Raw genomic sequence first — 19,495 nt, 5'->3', positions numbered from 1 at the left:
TGGAGTTTTTAGTAAAACATCACAAACTGTATCTAACATATTATTTCGGCCTCTCCTTGGATTAAATTTTGATTTATTTCTGAGAAGGCTTTCTTCCAGATTTTTCTCTTCATCATGTTCATCCTCCTCACCAAAGAATTCGGCCAGTCTCAATCTGCGGGTGTATTCTTTAATATCTTTAGTTAATTCTTGGGTATCATTTCTCGGTGTTGGTGTAAATTTTAAACATTTCGATAATAAATTTATTTTGTCTTTTGTCAAATGTTTGCTAGAAAGGTTGATTACCTTTGGGTCCACGGTTTTGGTCTGATGTTCTCGAATCTCTGGTTTCCGTTCAGTTTGCCTTCGCCTAAAAAATACTGGCTGCTTTTTCTTCCAATATACATGGTGCCATTATGTTTGAACATGTTTGTTGTTCCCGAATTTTTATAGTTTTTATAAACAGTTTGGTTTTTCGTTTTGAATCCTCTGTTGGTTTTTCTCTGGGTATCTGAGTCTGATGTCGGCCTCGATTGATACGGATTGCGTCCTGATTGTCTGGTTGTTTTTGTTGTTGGTTGGTTACAGGGCCTGTCCTAGTATTTTCTGTATTAATGTTGTGATTTTTCCTAGTACCCTCCGTTTTGAAGGAGACATTTTTCCTGGTTGCTGCTGCATAATTGACCACTTGTTCGTTGTTTCTGTTGGGTTTTCTTTTATTTGTATTCCATTTGTTTGTTTTCTCCTTGATAACGGTTTTTCCATACTTTCTTATGTAATCTAACTGCCAAATTTCTTTGTATCGCCACCTGTCGATAGATTTCTTTTCTTCTTTTTCACAGTCGGATTTCCACATTTCTTGCAGAATTTCTAACACTCTACCTGACGTTAAATCCTCGAGTTTTGTTTTGATATTCTCATCGATGTTCATGACTTTCTGCTGGTTGTTGGAGGATCTCATTCGGAGAAGTTGTATTTCTCCTTTTACTCTCTCGATGGCAACGTTAGCTCTTATATCCGTTTGGTTTTCTGGTTCACCTGGGATTTCTAGAATTCTGAATTTTCTTGGTATGATAGGGGTATCCTCACTCAACCAATTTTCAAACTGATCAGCATCCTTTGCACAGTTTATCTGTTTCCAGAACAGTTGTTTTCTTAAATTTAAAGCTGTATTCCACTGGGTCTTCATTTTCTGTTTAATTTTGTTAGCTTCTTTCTGCAAAGTTATTGCCATCACTTGCTGTTGAATTGATTCAGTCGGTGTATGGTATACAGCGTGATTCCTCGAAATTCCACACTAGAATTCACATTGGATAGATAAACACCCAGAACAAATAGATGAACGTTTTTCTAAAGACTTTATTTTAGAGGAAACAGCACTTGTACTACAAAACAATGTTTTTACATTCAACAACAAACACTATCTTCAAGATAAAGGTACCTCAATGGGAACCAAAATGGCTCCAACATATGCCACACTTACACTCGGCTTTTTAGAGGAATTATTATACCAAAAAGTTAATAAATCATTCGATGAACAATTCGGTCTATATATAAGACAAAACTGGAAAAGATACTTGGATGATTGCTTCATTATTTGGAACAAAGACATTACGGATATGAATAAATTTAAGAACATTCTAAACGAATTGGATATCAATTTAAAATTCACAATGGATTACAGTACATCTTGTATACCATTCCTGGATGTTTCTGTTATCAAAAAGGAAGATAAAATAATTACAGATATTTTTTACAAACACACGGCCACTCACCAGTATTTACACTTTTCGTCCTCGCATCCAAGACACACAAAACGTGCCATACCTTACAACCTCGCTAGAAGAATATGTACCATCGTTAGCGAAGAACCTACCAGAGAACAACGTTTAGGGGAATTAAATAGTTATTTACAAAAACAGAATTATCCAATCAGACTTATAAACGACGGAATCAAGAAAGCCAGAGAACTCAATAGAGAAAATCTTATCAATAGATCCAAAATCAATCCCACAACAAATTCACACATTTTACCGTTTGTTACAACATACAACCCAAGGAACTCTAATGTTACACCTATCGTTTGGCAACTCAACGACCTACTACAAAGAGATGAAAAAATGGGGAAAATTATGAAGAAAAATACTTTTATCAACAGCAAGAGACAACCGAAAAATCTTAGGAGACTGTTATGTAAATCTAATTTTCAGGAAAAGTCCAACAAAATTTTTTTCACCATTACCAAATGTGACGATCGGCGATGCGGAATGTGTCCATACTTAAGGGAAGGAAATTCGTTCAAATTTAACAACAAGGAATTTACGGTAAATTCAGATATGACGTGCTCCACCAAAAATTTAATTTATGTTATAACATGTGCTGGCTGTGGAAAACATTATATCGGTGAAACTGGAACTACTCTGCGAACTCGTATACGAGTTCATAAACAACACATTTCAGCACCCGAATACAGAAAAATTAAAATTAGTGAACATATAATATATGTGTGTGGCCACGGACAATTCAGTGTATTTCCGTTTTATAAACTGTATACAGAAAATACTATTTCCCGACGAGAAAAAGAAAGACACTTTATTAAGACTTTATAACCGGCTCTCAATAGCTTTCTGTGAAATATGTTTACTGTTATTATCTATGACGTCAAAATATGCTTAACGTAAAAACCTTTTCCCTTCATTCGTTTATGACGTCGTTATGTACGTGAAATGTTAGGACGCCTTTATGACGTCAGACCATTTCAAAACTATTTTAAGATGTAACGCCTGAGGATTATAAAATGAAAGCGCTTGCGTTAAATTTTTAACTATGTGTACTGTTTATTCTATTTCTTATAATATTTTATAACGGACACTGTGATTTTTTAAAAACACAATTTGGATATATATATATATATATATAGATAGATAGATAGATAGATAGATAGATAGATAGATAGATAGATAGATAGATAGATAATAGTTACTTTTCGCAGTGACCGGTAAAAGTATAGGTAAAAAAAAAATGAAACACGAAGACGTTTAGTAAAGCTTTAGCGCTTTCATTTCAAATCTTCAGAAGCTTTACTAAACGTCTTCGTGTTTCATTTTTATTTTTTACCTATATATATATATATATATATATATATATATATATATATATATATTATATACTTTCAATTTCATCTCTTCTTTTTTCTTTAAAAGTTTGCGGGCATATATCACACGATATATGCCCGGAAACATTCCGGCCCGCAAACATTACGTCACAATCAAATTTCTACGCCGTTTATTTTAAAAATTTTCGTGTTTTTCATCTTTTACTCAGTTAAACCGATAAAGTTATTGTTAAAAATAAAATTATTGTTAGTTTCTAAATGAAATTGAAAGTATATAATAAAAAGGTTATAGACTTTGTATGGGAAATATGACGACCTCGTTTTTTGTCGCGAACGGACCTCGCCAAAAAACTCGGTCGTCATATTTTCCCATACAAAGTGTATAACCTATAAATATGAATATGATAATTTTCTTCTCTACATTGCTGTTCATTTAATTAAACCCCCACTCTCGGACCTGTGGTAAGACAGCATGAGGAAATGGAGAATTCATTCGTAACAGAGAAAGAACTATTTCTGAATTACAGAGTATTCAAGTATACTTCCGGAATAACCTTTGTATCGTTTCTTGATATGTCACGCACCACCTCCTATTCCATAGGGAGTATCCGCTTTTAAACGGACAGCCTCTTTAAATAACAGGCGTTTTAAACTTGGTGTGTTTTCTTTGATAATTCCGAAAGGTGTTGGTTGCTGGAGGAATTGGGTGGATACTTTCTGTTATTCTGACGAAGGCAGGCGCATTTAGTGACGATCCCAAAAGTCCTGAGTTCTATGCAAGAACTGATTCCAGAAACACAGTTATCGCGAAAACTCCGTGGCTTGTATTTCCATATCCAGGTATGTCTTCATCCGCTTTGTAAAATAAAGCATGGCAATGTTCCCAACTTTGCCAAATCATGCTGTAGAAGTTGATATTGATAAATAAAATGTATGTCATGACCTAGAGACCTAAACGGTAAAACGATAATTGTTTCCCGAAAAGGTATATCCTCAAGAATAAAATAAACGAAATCATTAACTTATGACGCAGGGTCAAATATAAAATAAGACCCATTTTAGCCTTGTTCTTTTAACATTGACTACATTTGAAACTTTATGAAAGGTATACAATATTTATTTCAATATAATAAGTTCAAAATCTTAAACACGAATTAATATGTGGTCTTATGCTTTAACGACACTTGCTACAAACCTTTTTCAAAACAGTTTTAAGTAAAATAAATTTAATCTACTACATGGAATTCCCATGATTCCTTAATCAAGATAGTGGGGAATCTTGTATAGAGTTATAAAGGGAGGGATAATATCTTTCAACTATGAACATCATGGAAAATTTACTAGTCCTTACTTGTTAGGAATTATATATTTGTGCTTATTAAACAAGTTGATAATACAGGAGTTTCAACAGTCTCGTCTAAAGTTCTTGACAGATTGATTTTGACTACGGATTACTCCGTTTACGTAATCAAGACATAGGGCTCACGGCGGGTGTGACCGGTCGACAGTGGATGCTTACTTTTCCTAGACACCTGATCCCACCTCTGGTATGCCATGGGGTCCCTGTTTGCCCAACTCTTTATTTTGAACTCCCTGTGCGAGTGGGGGATATTAATCACTGTTCGTTATCTTCGTCTTTAATCCAAACTAAGCAAAAAATATATTTCAACCCATGCATCCATTTCTGTGTGTATCAAGTTTTGGATTCCCTTCAAGTTACCGAGCATAACGTTATCATTTTGTATGGGCAGGAATTGATCGAGATTAATATTGCTTACAGACAATTGTCTGTCTGTCCCCTTTCGTCATCTTAAATATGATTAACAATTATCAAGTAAAAGCTGCACACTTGGAAGTACCTCACAATGTTTTAAATCATACTGCAGGCTTTCAATATTTCTGTCTCCCGTTTTACTGTCAGATTGATAAGTAATTCTCTGCAGACTTTCTAATCCTTTCGCCATAATAAATTCTGATTGTTTTAGGAATGTATGGATTACCAGGTTTCGACGTTGGTGTGTTTGCTGCTTTCCTTACGGCTACGATTACCTCCATCATCGACTCCATTGCCGATTACTATGCCGCCTCCAGGGTCGCTCGCGTTCCATCACCCCCGGTGCATGCAATCAATCGAGGTGTCGCGATCGAAGGCTTCATGAGTATGCTAGCGGGACTCTGGGGTGCCTCACATGCTACAACAACGTACGGTGGGATTATTGGACTTGTCGGTCTTACAAAGGTTAAACATTATATTACACCTTTAACGTGTTTAGGAAACAGTCACTTTTTTACGTGAGCATACATGCATATGATATGGAAATTCGCACCTGAAAAGTTTTAAATTCACAGTTATGATTTCAGGGTAATCAATTCACAGTATTAGTTTCATGAAGATTGACTTAAGGTGAAAAGTTACATTAAATATACATTTTAATGTGTATTAAATAAAACCAATCATACAATCATAGAAAAATGGAAAATAGGATTTGATTTTAATTCCACATTTGGTAATCCAACTTACATGTATAGGCAAAGTTCCGTTTCAAAAGACAAAATCCTTCAAAACAACATTTTAGTTTCAAGTTCATCTAATATTCCAGTTATGGGATGAATTAATTTGAGTGACCATATTTACACTAGATTCCAAAACTTCACAAAACCTCTTAGGGACAAAGACACCTTGCTGGATCTAGTAAATGTTCTACCAATTCCTTGTCTTTAATTTTCATGGGTATGTTAATTGACGAGAGGAAGAAATTTCAGACGGATTGTGCCAAAACGCATGCGAGAAGTGGTGTAACCCAAATATGGATTCTGAAAAATCCAACGAAATTTCAGAAAACTTGAAATCTGAACACTTTTTCCAAAAAATCATCAGTATCAAAGCATACAACTTTTCAACACTTTACACCAAAATTCCTTTAGATAAATCAACGACTGTGATTTGTGATATCATAGGCGGCTGTACTCTACAAAGAGAGAATTCGTAAATATTGATATCTTGGGATCTGTCGGCTACAAACTACTTTGTTAAACGCCATTCTGCTGGAATTGCCATGGATACAGATTGTGCTCCCTTGTTAAATGATCTGTTTTTATGTTGGAGAATTTAATCGAGGTTTTTACATGCCAGGAGAAAATCTCTTATTCCTTTCCACTCTACATTTAATAACTTGATCACTCCTTCCTATTAACAATACTAGTATTCCATTTTATTCATTTGTGGCTTCTATATATCCCGATGAACAAAAGAAAACACTCAGAGTATTCTTCATCTGCTTCATTTTTAGATATTTCTGATATAGACGTTAACATCAAACTAACAACTCAATTATATGTGTGGCTTCAGCTTCTCCTTCGTTAACCTACCATATTTATGTAGCAATATTCCATTATCACCTGTCTATGGTGTTTATGCCCTCAGCTGATTCTCAATATTCCATTTTCACCTGTCTATGGTGTTTACGTCACTCAGCTGATTCGCAATATTCCATTATCACCTGTCTATGGTGTTTACGTCCCTCAGCTGATTCGCAATATTCCATTATCACCTGTCTATGGTGTTTACGTCCCTCAGCTGATTCGCGAGGGTATGTTCTGCGTATCATAAATTTTTAAACCGGGACATGCTAGGTTATCTTTACTTATTCACGAATAGGTTGATGTTGCATGAGATTCAACAGTCTCGTTAAAGTCAGCATTGCAAATTATATGGTCGTCATAATGATCCACTTTTAATATAGAATTTAGGAGATACATCACTGTTTGTTATCTTCACTTTTCGTAAATATCTATATCAAAATATCATATCCAATTTTGAAAAAGGTTATGCGATATCAGAAAATATCTTAAATAATTTATATGTAAGAAAATAATTATTGATATCAAAATTTCAAATTTTTAACCTCTAGGAACCATTTCTTGATAACAAAACTACTTTAGAAATACTCTTATGAAAGGTGAAGATAACGAATAATGATCAATATCATAACTCCTATAAGCAATACAAAATAGATAGTTGGGCAAACACGGACCCCTGGATACACCAGAGGTGGGATCAGGTATTTATACTATACATGTATAACTGTATATCAGTGGTATCGTTAAATCACCATAGAGACTGGATATATAATGTACATGTAATAACTAAACATATACAAGTAAACAATCAATCCAGTGAGATTATCTATTTACATCTATTTATATACACCAACAATTTATCAGTAATAGACATTTGCTGTTTCACTGTTTATGACACGGAAATGGCCATTTAACTTAACTTGAAAATCTTTATTTAGAGTGAAACATGTTATATTACAAATTATAAGTACAGGGAATAAAGATCTACCATGTATGTATTGAGAGATTATGAAAGCATTGGAAGGATTGGTTAATTCCTTTATCAATAGTATTTGTCAATGAAATAGGTGAAGATAACAGTGATCAATCTCATTATACCTATCAATACAAAATTAAGGGCAGGACAAACACGGACCTCTAGACACACCAGAGGTAGGATCAGGTTCCTAGGGGTAGTAACCATCACCTGTTGACAGGTCACATCCGCCATGATCCATATATCTCGATGATGTTAATGGAGTAATCCGAAGTCAAAATTAGTATATAGAGAACGGCTTAACAATCCGCATGAAACACATTAGACAGTATTCGTCCTGATAACAGGTTGTATTTGTAAATTAGATGGTTATAAGGACCATAGAGTTTGCAAATTGCTGACTTTAAATGAGATTATTGAAATCCCTGTACCATCAACTTATTTTTCAGAAGCGTACCTCGATTTAAAAGCTGATCATACGCAGAACATGCTCGTACGTATTTAATCAGTTGAAAGACATAAACACAAAATGCAGGTGATAATGGTATATTGCTACATGAATAAGGGAAGTAGACGATGGAGAAGATGATTGATTGATTGTTTAACGTTCTACTAGAGAAGCTTTCACTCATATGGAGACGTCACCATTGCCGGTGAACGGCTGCAAAATTTAGGCCTATTTTCGGCGCTTATGGTCTTTACTAGTAAGCAGGGAGGGATTTTTATCATGCCACACATCTTGTGACACGGGGACTCGGTGTTTGCGGTCTCATCCGAAGGACCGCTCCATTTATTCGCCTCTTGCGACAAGCAAGGGCTACTGAAGACCTATTATAACCCGGAACCCCACGGGATTCGAGAATATGAAATTATCCCGTTTGTCATATAGTTGATAGTTTGAACAACTATGTTCAATAAAGGATTCATATATGAAGCAGATGTAGAAGATTATGTGGTGTCCTTTATCTTAAGTTCCTTTAGTTTAATAATTCCATTATTTGCATACACCATAATACAAAGTAGACATTTCAAAAGTTGAATAGGAAAATGTAAGAATTAGAAATATCTCTAGCTGTGGCTTTTAACTTCCTCTAGATATATTGACGACATTTCATATATTAACAATAATCATTTCCATTTATCTGTCCATTCGATATATCTCAGTAAACCCGAAATAAAAGACAACACAGTCTTCCACATCTGCTTCGTATGTTGATATTTTTGTGAATGTAGATGCTAACGGCAATCTAACAACTCAATTGTATGACAAACGGGATGATTTTAGCTTCTACATCGTCAATTTTCCATAAATTTCTGGCAAACTGTCATTATCATCTGCATATGGTGTTTATGTCTCTCAACTGATTCGATACAAAAGAGCTAGTTCTACGTATGATCAGTTTTTAAATTGAGACAGGCTGCTCACAAACAAGTTGATGTTACACAGCTTCGTTTAAAGTCAGTATTTCGCAAATTCTATGGTCGTTATAACGATTGAGTTTGCAAATATAACCTGTCATTAGGTCAAATGCTGTCTGACCTATTTCATGCCGATTGTTACAGTAGACCGTTCTTTACACACTGATTTTGACTGCGGACTACTCCATTTACCTGATCAAGATATAGGGTTCACGGTGGGTGTGACTGGTCAATAGGGGATGCTTAATCATCATAGTCACCTGATCCCTCCTCTGATATATCCATGGATCCGTGTTTGCCCAACTCTCTATTTTGTATTCCGTTTAGAAGTTATGAAATTGACCACTGTTCGTTATCTTCACCTTTGCATTTGTCTAATATTGGTTTGAATTATTGGGAATATGTAAAGATAATGGAAAATAGGGCGATTTCTATAAAATCGACTCCACAGATTATGCCAAATACCCCACGCTTTCATGATTTTTATACTTCCATAACATAACCTCAAGCTTATACCCCTTCCTTCAATATTTGATAACTACAGGCTTTTATGTAGAATTCAAATGTCAGTTGTGCATCTTTATGTTGCCGAAAACTAAAATACAACAAAACACCAGAAAATGTAAATATATAACTAGCTGAATAATGATCATGTAATCTTAACACCCATTGTTACTTTGAAATATCTTTAAAAACTTAGAAATCGAGTATTATTTGAATTGAAAAAGGGTTTCCAATGTATCTTTCTTAGGTTGCGAGCAGACATGTATTCCAAATGCTAGGTATTTTGTTGATGGTTCTAGCTGTTCTTGGGAAAGTGGCCGGTGTTCTAGTGACCATACCATACCCTGTGGTGGGCGGAATACAAGTGGTGGGCTTTGGAATCTTTATCGGACTCGTTTTCGGAAACTGTCAGTACATCGACATGAATTCAACAAGGAACCTGGCAGTCATTGGAATTTCTATATTGTGGGGTCTTGTCATACCATACTGGTCAAAACTGAGAGGTGATGACGTCATCAACACAGGTGTGAACAAATTACAATGTATTTCTTGAAAACATGCAATATACCGTATAGCGGGAGATTTTCCGCGGGCTGATAATTTTGGCTTATTTAGCAGTTTGGTATCATGCCGCGAAATTTTAATAATTAAATTTGCACCAAAACGTGTCCGCAATCACGATACATATGTTCGCAAGAAACAGAACAATTTAACGTTTTATTTATGTGAAAGGTACAAATGTAGCACTCATCAGCTTGGGAGATAAATGAACTAGTTTTTTATGTCAATTGTTTCTGACGACAGTAAAACGTTTTACAGATAAGTTATTAACACTACAATTATTATCAATTTTCATATGGGACTCTGTGTCCGCCAAAATTTATTCCGCTAAAAGTATTTGTATGCCTACATGTACAAATTGACACCCGTGGAAAATCCCGTTATACGGTACGTTACATTCTGAAAATGTAACTACATATGTATCTATAATTAGTTTGGATTATTCTAATCAAATTTAACTATCAGGATTTCTGTTCTAGTTGGGCATTATCCTTTACATACATTTATATTTCTTGATGATGCACTTAATTTTTTGTCCCATACATAGGTACACCGACTCACGTGTCAACCTACTATAAGTATTTACTCACTGTACTCGACTAAATAGTGATGCTTTTGAATAAGAGGCTCATGCGTCACATCCCCTTGGCCACTTTATCATCGCTGTTGTTCAGCTTTTATGATTTCGTTCTTAAATTTAAATATTTATTCCCATTAGAAATTTCATCACGATCCCAACGAGTCATGACAAAACCGAACTTACGTTTACATGCCATGTGGATGCGTCAATACCATTATGACTAACATGACTTTGATTTTCTGGAGAAGAACACTTTTGAAAAGATTTTTCCCTGTATATACTCATTATATCAAATGTGATCCGTCCTATCTCCGAAGTTAGTCATCTTACAATCTTGATTCCAAACAACTTAGGAACGTTCAATGTGGTCCTGCTTCAACTAATTTCCTAATTATTCTTTAGGAAACTTTGGTCTACTGTGGTGACCCAACTGTTCCCCTGAGTCTCTGAATTAAACAAATTTAAATATAACCACATGAAGATGCTTGCATATGAATACGACTAATCATGGCCTTCTGGTATTGAGACCCACCCTACCCCCAGGGGTCATGAGTTGAACAAAGTTGAATCTACTCTATTTCGGGAAGCTTTCACTTGTCAATTCCAATCTTCATGACCAAATGGTTCTTTAGAAGATCTTTAAATGACCACACCATGTTTGCCTTTTCTTGATTATCTCTCCTTTGAAGAAGACACGGTGTGTCGTTTGAGGAAACAAGAATTCCTTTTTAAATCGGTCCAGGTGTTCCGGAGAAGATTACAATGTGAAAAAATTTACAGACAGACCAGAGGTGATCTAAAAAAAAAAAAAAAAAAACTCAGTAGAGTAAACACTTTGTTACCAAAAAGGGTCTTGTCACAGGGAATGCACATATAACATATGAGAACCCTAGTTATAAGCTAGAGTTCCAGTAAACGTTTTGAGATTTAGGTCAAACTCAAAGGTCAATTAAGAAGATCAAATATCATGGTATCATTGATTGATTGCTGTTTAACGTCCCTATCGAGAATATTTGAATTTATGTGAAGCATAAAGGAATTTATACCATCTCTATTATCAAATATTATTTTTGTATCTTCCGGATTTGTCATATTTACAGTTTGGATTCTTATCTTACAAACTCCATCACTTTTGATCACGTGATCTTTGTTTACTGTCATTTTAGAAGGGAGAAGAATTTGAGAAGCGTTTTATGTTATTCTGACGGATTTCCGTTGTGTTTTACGAGGTACATGGTAGCTCTAACGTCCGTTCCATTAATGTTATCTCGATCACCTCGACCAATGTAAGTAGAAGTGACTTTAACCAATAGTACTTCTGTACGAACAGAAATATTTCACACCACTGCCGGTGAAGGGCTGCAAAATTTAGGCCTATGCTCGGCGCTTATAGCCATTGAGCAGGGAGGGGTCTTTATCGGGCCACACCTGCTGTGACACGGGGCCTTGGTTTTTTTTTTTGGTCTCATCCAAAGGACCGCTCCATTTAGTCGCCTCTTATGACAAGCAAGGGGGTACTGAGGGCCTATTCTAACACGGATCCCCACGGGATTCATGGTATTAAATCAAAGATCTAGTCATTAGGAATTTATATACAAAATATGAAAGTTCAACCTTAAACTGTTCAGGGTAATTATTCTTAAGGGTAGGTCAAAACTAAAGGTCATAAACTTTGATACCAAAAAAGAAAAGTCTTGTCTCAAGGAATGCTTACATGAAATAAAAGAGCATATTCACTCAACATTCCAAAGTTATTAGCAAAGGTAAAAGTTTGGTCAAAGTTTTGACATTTTGGCCAGACTCCAAGGTCAAGGTCTCAATGAAGGTGACCATGAATGGTCTTGCCATAAGATATCTACAAAACACGAAGGCCCTAATTCAAATGATTCAGGAGTTATTTCGTAGGTTAAGTTTTCTTTAAAGAAGGTCAGATTCATAGATCAAGGTCACAAGTTTAAAAACTATGTTACCAAAAACAGGTAATTTCATAATAAATGCACATACAACAAAGTTATATCACTCAAAAGTTATGAGCAATGTTCATGTTTTGTTAAATTTTGAAATTTTAGTTCAAACTCCGAGGTCAAGATCACAAAGTATAAGTTATGGTATAATGTAAGGTCTTGACATAAGAAATATATAATATACAAATTATGAAATCCCTACCTTAAATAGTTCAGGAGATATTGCCTAGGTTAAGTTTTCTTAAAAGTAGGTCAGACTCCAAAGTCTAGGTAAAAACCTTTAAAAAAATATCTTGTAACAAGGAATGTGCATACGGAATATGAGAGCACTATCTCTCATCATTCAAACATTTGGATATTATTTTGTGTGGACATTTTGCTCTTGAAAAGAATTTATTTTAATTGAATCCCATATAAAACTTTGTTCTCCTATTGTTGTTCCACCCTTCACCCGAGGCCCTAAACTGAACAAACTTTAATCTGAAATACCTGAAGATGCTTGCATATCAATACCACTAATCATACACCCGGGAGTCAGGATTTGAATAAACTTTAATCCAATCTATGTCAGGATTTCAATTTTTCTTGATAAGAATTATGAATGACCACCTCCTACTTTTAACCTTTTCTTGGTTATCTCCCCTTTAAGGGAAGCATGTTCCTTTATTTCAACAAACTAGAGTCCCTTTTAAAACGATTTGTGCCAAGTTTGATTGAAATTGGTCCGTTGGTCTGGAGAAGAAGATAAATATGTGAAAAGTTTACGGACAGACAGACGGACTAACGGACAACAGACAAAAGGGCACTTAATCTTTCAGCTCAGGTGAGCTAAACAATTATTACAGACGTCAGACAGACGGCTATCTACTATCAATGTATAAGCTCGTTCGACCTTTATGTTTAACAAACGACCGGTGATGGTGGCTCGGCAGTTAGAGGTTCACTTCGTGATCTTGATCGCCCGAACTTTGGCCGCGTCAAACCTACGACGTAAAAAATAGATTATAATTCCTCCTGTGTCAAATGCTTGTCATTTAAAAGGCAGGCGTGGTACAATTCGGTCGGTCGGCCGGGTTCGGTAGCCTAACCCTATACACCAGACACATATATGTGTGTGTTCAGGGTCAGGTTTCATATATGTAGAGAGAGAAAGAGAGTTACGTGAAAGGAGACAATACAATAATAGTACGGTTTGAAACTCAAGGCCGATACGAAGTAAGATAAATATAAGTTAAATTACTCATTTAGTGGACAAAATTGCGTAAATGAAGCTGGTGTATTTGTACAATACAAGGATGATGCGATTTGAAACTCGCCATAATAATCAAGTTGTCATTTTGAAGCGTGATGCTGCTCGTGGAAAGGAATATTGGTGATATGTGCATCTTTATATAGGCCTTCCTATAATGGACTTGTCTAAGAATTCTAACCCGTATGCATATATGTATGAAGGTACATATTCCTTAAAAAAAGATAAAAGGTATCTACGTTTTCAATTATAGGTAATACAGATGCTGACAACTTTCTGAAGATGATAACAAGGAATCCGAATTTTTCCGGATTCTTAATTGCTCTCATTTTGGACAACACTGTACCTGGTAAGTGAATTGGAGAAATAATGTTCATGCGATATGTCATACACGTTGATCGTATTACATGTACATAACCACGAGATCGAATATCGTAGATAAGTTAGTTTTGGTCTTATTGTCAATCTGCTACTATGTAACTTCATAACGGTCATACATTGACGTTAGAGATCGATTTCATATTGCATGGATGAATGGAAGAAAAGGAAGCTATGTGACTGATACTGCAATTTTGAAATGATCATTGAATATGGTTACATTCTGTTTTAGTTTCACACTGAATGTTAAACATGTACAAATCTGCACAAAAGGTCTTTAGCAGCCCTGCATGTTCAACAGCCATTGAACACGGAATAACAATTATTTATTCGTGACAAAACGAACACACAGCACACTGTGACGACTAAGATTTCGATTCACAAACGAATAAGCATAAGGGTGAAGGTATTTTCCATTGAGATTCATGGCATTTTCAATGATGAAAGGTGAAGATAACGAACAATGATCAATCTCATAACTCATATAAGCAATACAAAATAGATAGTTGGGCAAACACGGACCTTTGGACACACCAGAGGAGGGATCAGGTGCCTAGGAGGAGTAAGCATCCCCTGTCGACCGGTCACATCCCCGTGAGCCCCATATCCTAATCAGGTAAACGGAGTTATCCGCAGTCAAAATCAGTGTGTCAAGAACGGCCTAACAATCGGTATGAAACAAGTCAGACAGCATTTGACCCAATGTTAGGCTGTATTGACGAACTAGATCGTTATTACGACCATAGAATTTGCGAAATGCTTACTTCAATCGAGACTGTTGAAACCCCTGTACCATCAACTTGTTTGTCAGTAGCTTGTCTCGATTTAAAAACTGGCTATACGCAGAGCAAGCTCTTGCGTATCGAATCAGTTGAGAGAGATAAACACCATATGCAGGTGATAATGGAATATTGCTACATAAATATGGAAAGTTGACGATGGAGAAGCTGAAATCATCCCGTTTGTCATACAGTTGACTTCTCAGTTTGCCGTTAATGTCTACTTTCAATAAAATATCGAAGTATGAAGCAGAAGTGGACGACTCTGTGGTGTCTTTTATTTCTAGATCACAGGGATATATCGAATCGACATATGAATGAAAGTTATCATTGTTAACAGACGAAACGTCGTCGATATATCTAAATGTCGAATTGAAGGCCACAGCAAGAGATTTCTTCTTCTCGCGTATACAGAGGTGTGATGTGTCCTCTTTTCAGAGGAAATCCTCTGATTTGCTCAATTTTCGAAAAAATGAAACACTGGATTCGATCTAAATTGGTAGAAAATTATTTTTTCCAGGTAGGGTGAGGTGTTTTCCTCCCTTTTTGACCAGTTTTCCTCTGAATTCTGAGGAATTCAGTCACATCCCTGCGTATAGGACTTTGAATAAATTCTGCTTCATATGAATATAGAAACAGGTCACCTAACAAAGGAGCACAATTTGTGCCCATGGGAATTCCAATAGACTGTTGGAAGACCTGATCACCAAAGACCACGAAGATTTTGTCAATGAGGTATTCTAATGCAATACAGTAATGGAAGTAAGGGTTTTACCTGAAGTTACATTTTCTAGTTCATGAAAACACTACACACTTCTCACGTTTAATGATAAGATATTTTAGGAATATTTTGACATTATGATACACCATCAAAATGATACTATGACGAACGTTCTTTTCATATCATTCGTGTTGTTAGCATCTTTATCATCGTCTTCATGTATACCGTAAAACATATCCATGGCGAAGTGCTGCAGACGAACAATTTGATTCGTTATAAACGTAATTTATTATATCTAGTTTATTGTTATTTCGGATTTCAAAATTTTGGTTAAGCATCACTGATGAGACATTATTTGTCGAAATGCGCATCTGGTGCATCAAAATTGGTACTGTATAAGTTTTACATTATGATCCCTGGGTCGAGGCCTCTGCTGGTGGACTGTTAGTCCCCGAGAGTCTCTACAGCCCAGTAGCAAATTACTTCCTTGCTAACTTGAAAATACGGATGTACATTTAATTGCTGTGATAAAATTTAGAAATTCATTTCAAAATTAAGGATTATCTCCCACATGCATAGCTCTTATCCTTAGACGAATTTGATTCCACTTTTTGGCACTCTGTTTTTCCTTAAAATAGCTCTTACAAGTTTATTGTTATTTCGGATTTCAAACATTTTGGTTTAGCATCACCGAAGAGATATTATTTGTCGAAATGCGCATCTGGTGCATCAAAATTGGTACTGTATAAGTTTTACATTATGATCCCTGGGTCGAGGCCTCTGCTGGTGGACTGTTAGTCCCCGAGGGTCTCTACAGCCCAGTAGCAAATTACTTCCTTGCTAGCTTGAAAATACGGATGTACATTTAATTGCTGTGATAAAATTTGGAAATTCATTTCAAAATTAAGGATTATCTCCCACATGCATAGCTCTTATCCTTAGACGAATTTGACTCCACTTTTTGTCACTCTGTTTTTCCCTAAAATAGCTCTTACAAGTTTATTGTTATTTCGGATTTCAAACATTTTGGTTTAGCATCACCGAAGAGATATTATTTGTCGAAATGCGCATCTGGTGCATCAAAATTGGTACCGTATAAGTTTTACATCTAATAAATTCACGATCTAATTTAAAACATCACTTCGCTGTAAGTATGGATTCATTATAAGCGTCTTCGCTGTTACATCACTTCGCTGTAAGTATGGATTCATTATAAGCGTCTTCGCTGTTACATCACTTCGCTGTAAGTATGGATTCATTATAAGCGTCTTCGCTGTTACCGTTTATAGTATCAGACATACAATGTTTTATCACATAATTTCATACGAACATTTTCATTCAACCTTCTTCAATATTTTCCCAGTAAAATCTAAGTAAATTCATCTCCCTTTGAATGACAGGAACATTAGAAGAAAGAGGGATGATTGTTTGGCAAGCCACCGATCAAGACGATGAAAAGGCAGGTCAAAACAACAATTTGGAAGAGGGACGAGAGGTTTACGATATTCCTGTTCTGTCAAAGTTCTTAAGGAAGTACCGGATTTCCTCCTATATTCCATTTCTACCAACTTACAGTGCAAGGCGTTCAAAAAAGTCTAATTGAGTGATCTTCTGCTACGGAAATTGCTAATTGTGGAATTAGTATTCAAGCAGTTATATTGAAGATAGTATTTCGAAATGAGTTGCCTTCAATAAGACATTCACTACATATAAATGATTAATATTTATTTTTATCTTATCGAATGCATTTTGAAACCTGGTCAAGTATTGCAGAAATTATGTCATTACATGTAATATAGTATATGAACTTCAATCTGAAAATATTCTGAAAATATTTTCTGATGAAATTTCCTTTTCTTCCAGACACATATTAGTGATTAACACCTTTGTGATTTCTTTGGCTATTACTATTGAACATTAATATTTTGAAAGATAGAGTATAACAGGTTATCTGGAAACTAACTGATTGACTGGTACCTTGATTTCAAAATAAATGGCAAGTAAAGCTCAATATATTGGTTTAGTGGTAGTTGATAAGTACTCACTCCCATAAACGCTATATGCTAATACTTCAGTAGTATACTTATCAATCTACTTATGCATTTGAAAATGATAAACTATACGTAATTTCCGAGTTGCCGTATAGTTGTGTCCCTTTGTTTAACTCTTACGCACGAGGAGCCGCAAAACATATTTTCGTCCACAAAGTAGTGGGTACAAATGCTTATCGTTGCGTTCTGAAAGGATGATAACCAGCTGCTATACAATCATTGAGGAAACTCAAATTTAGTAAGTTTATGAGTATTTGAGAATAAAATAGCTCAAACGAAACCCGCAATTCAACTTTCCTTGTTATAAGTATCGCTCGTGCCGAAGAAAAAATGACTGATTGGTTGATTGATGTTTTCCGCCACACTCAACAATTTTTCAGTTATCTGGTGGCGCCCAGTTTTTATTGGTGGAAGAGAGAACCCAGATACAATGTACCTGGGAAGAGAACACCCACCTTCCGCAAGTAAACTGGGAAACTTTCTCACTTACCGGCGCGAGCGGGATTCGAACCCGCGCCGACAGAGGTGAGAGGCCGTGTGATTTTCAGCGCGATGCTCTAACTACTTGGCCACGGAGGTCCCCAAAGAGAAAATGAATGATAATTACATATTTCATTAAACGGCCTAACGTTTCAACCATTTCTTCTTCATATGATCAGTTTGATGTATATAACCGGGTAATATAAACAAAAACATGCTATCATAACATTTATAATCATCTAGACAACCAGTCTATAATGATTATATATAAACACCCTGTACCCAACCAAGCGTTTAATAGAATACTGGATGAAAAGTGAAGATAACGAACAGTGATCAATTTAATCTCATAACTCCTATAAACAATACAAAATAGAGAGTTTGGCAAACACGGACCTCTACATATACCAGAGGTGGGATCATTTGCGTAGGAGGAGTAAGCATCCCCTGTTGACCGGTAAAACCCGCTTTGAACCCTATATCTTGATCAGACAGAGTCATCCGCATTCAAAATCAGTGTACCAAGAACGGTCTAACAGTCGGTATGAAACACGTCAGACAGTATTTGACCCGATAAAAGGTTGTATTGGCAAACTACATTGTTATAACGACCACAGAATTTGCGAAATGCTTAAAATGAGACTGTTGAAACCCCTGTAACATGAACTTCTTCTTCAGTAGCCTGTCTAAATCTAAAAACTGATCATACGCAGAACAAGCTCTTGCGTATCGAATCAGTTGAGAGATATAAACACCATATGCAGGTGATAATGGAATATTGCTACATTAATATGGGAAGTTGACGATGGAGAACATTAAGTCCTCCCGTTTGTCATAAGATTGAGTTGTCAGTTGCTATTTTATTTATTTTCAATAAAATATCTAAGTTTAAAGGAGATGTGGAGGACACCGTGGTGTCTTTTATATATAAAGTGCACAGGGATATATCGACATATCAATGAAAATGATTATTGTTGATATATAAAGTCGCCGATATATCTAGATGTCGAGTTGAAGGACTTAGCAAGAGATTTTTTCCTCTCGTGTAGAAACTTTTGAATAAATTCTGCTTCATATGAATATAGAAACAGGTCATCTAACAAAGGAGCACAATTCCTGCCATGGGAGTTCCTATAGGCTGTTGGAAGACATGATCACCAAACCCTACGAAGATATTGTCAAGAGGAACTCCAACATATTTTTTATTCAAACTTCAGAATACGTGTGCGTGGAATCAGAATGGCGTTTAACAAAGTAATTTTTCAATGACTGGTCTCCAGATATTAATATTTCCTTTCTCCATTTTATTTAAGAAGCACCCGTCTATGATGTCAAAAAGTCTAGTCTTTAATCCATCGTGAGGAATGGTCGAGTGAAGT

At 35.7% G+C, this 19,495-nt stretch overlaps 1 protein-coding gene across 1 annotated transcript in view; it reads left to right on the top strand.

Annotated features, from left to right (window-relative positions):
- The window catches only part of LOC125658840 (solute carrier family 23 member 1-like), a 32,537-nt gene extending 14,941 nt beyond the window's left edge, over positions 1–17,596 (top strand). The window contains exons 7-11 of the mRNA XM_048890269.2: positions 3,778–3,934; positions 5,080–5,333; positions 9,601–9,877; positions 13,961–14,056; positions 16,986–17,596. Of these exons, the coding sequence (XP_048746226.2) occupies positions 3,778–3,934; positions 5,080–5,333; positions 9,601–9,877; positions 13,961–14,056; positions 16,986–17,188 (987 nt within the window). The 3' untranslated portion in view covers positions 17,189–17,596. The remainder of the gene's footprint in view (positions 1–3,777; positions 3,935–5,079; positions 5,334–9,600; positions 9,878–13,960; positions 14,057–16,985) is intronic.
- The last annotated feature ends 1,899 nt before the right edge of the window (positions 17,597–19,495 follow it).

The sequence above is a fragment of the Ostrea edulis genome, chromosome 9 (genome assembly GCF_947568905.1).
Source record: "Ostrea edulis chromosome 9, xbOstEdul1.1, whole genome shotgun sequence".
Classification (NCBI taxonomy): domain Eukaryota; kingdom Metazoa; phylum Mollusca; class Bivalvia; order Ostreida; family Ostreidae; genus Ostrea; species Ostrea edulis.
This window is presented reverse-complemented; position numbering and strand designations above follow the sequence as displayed.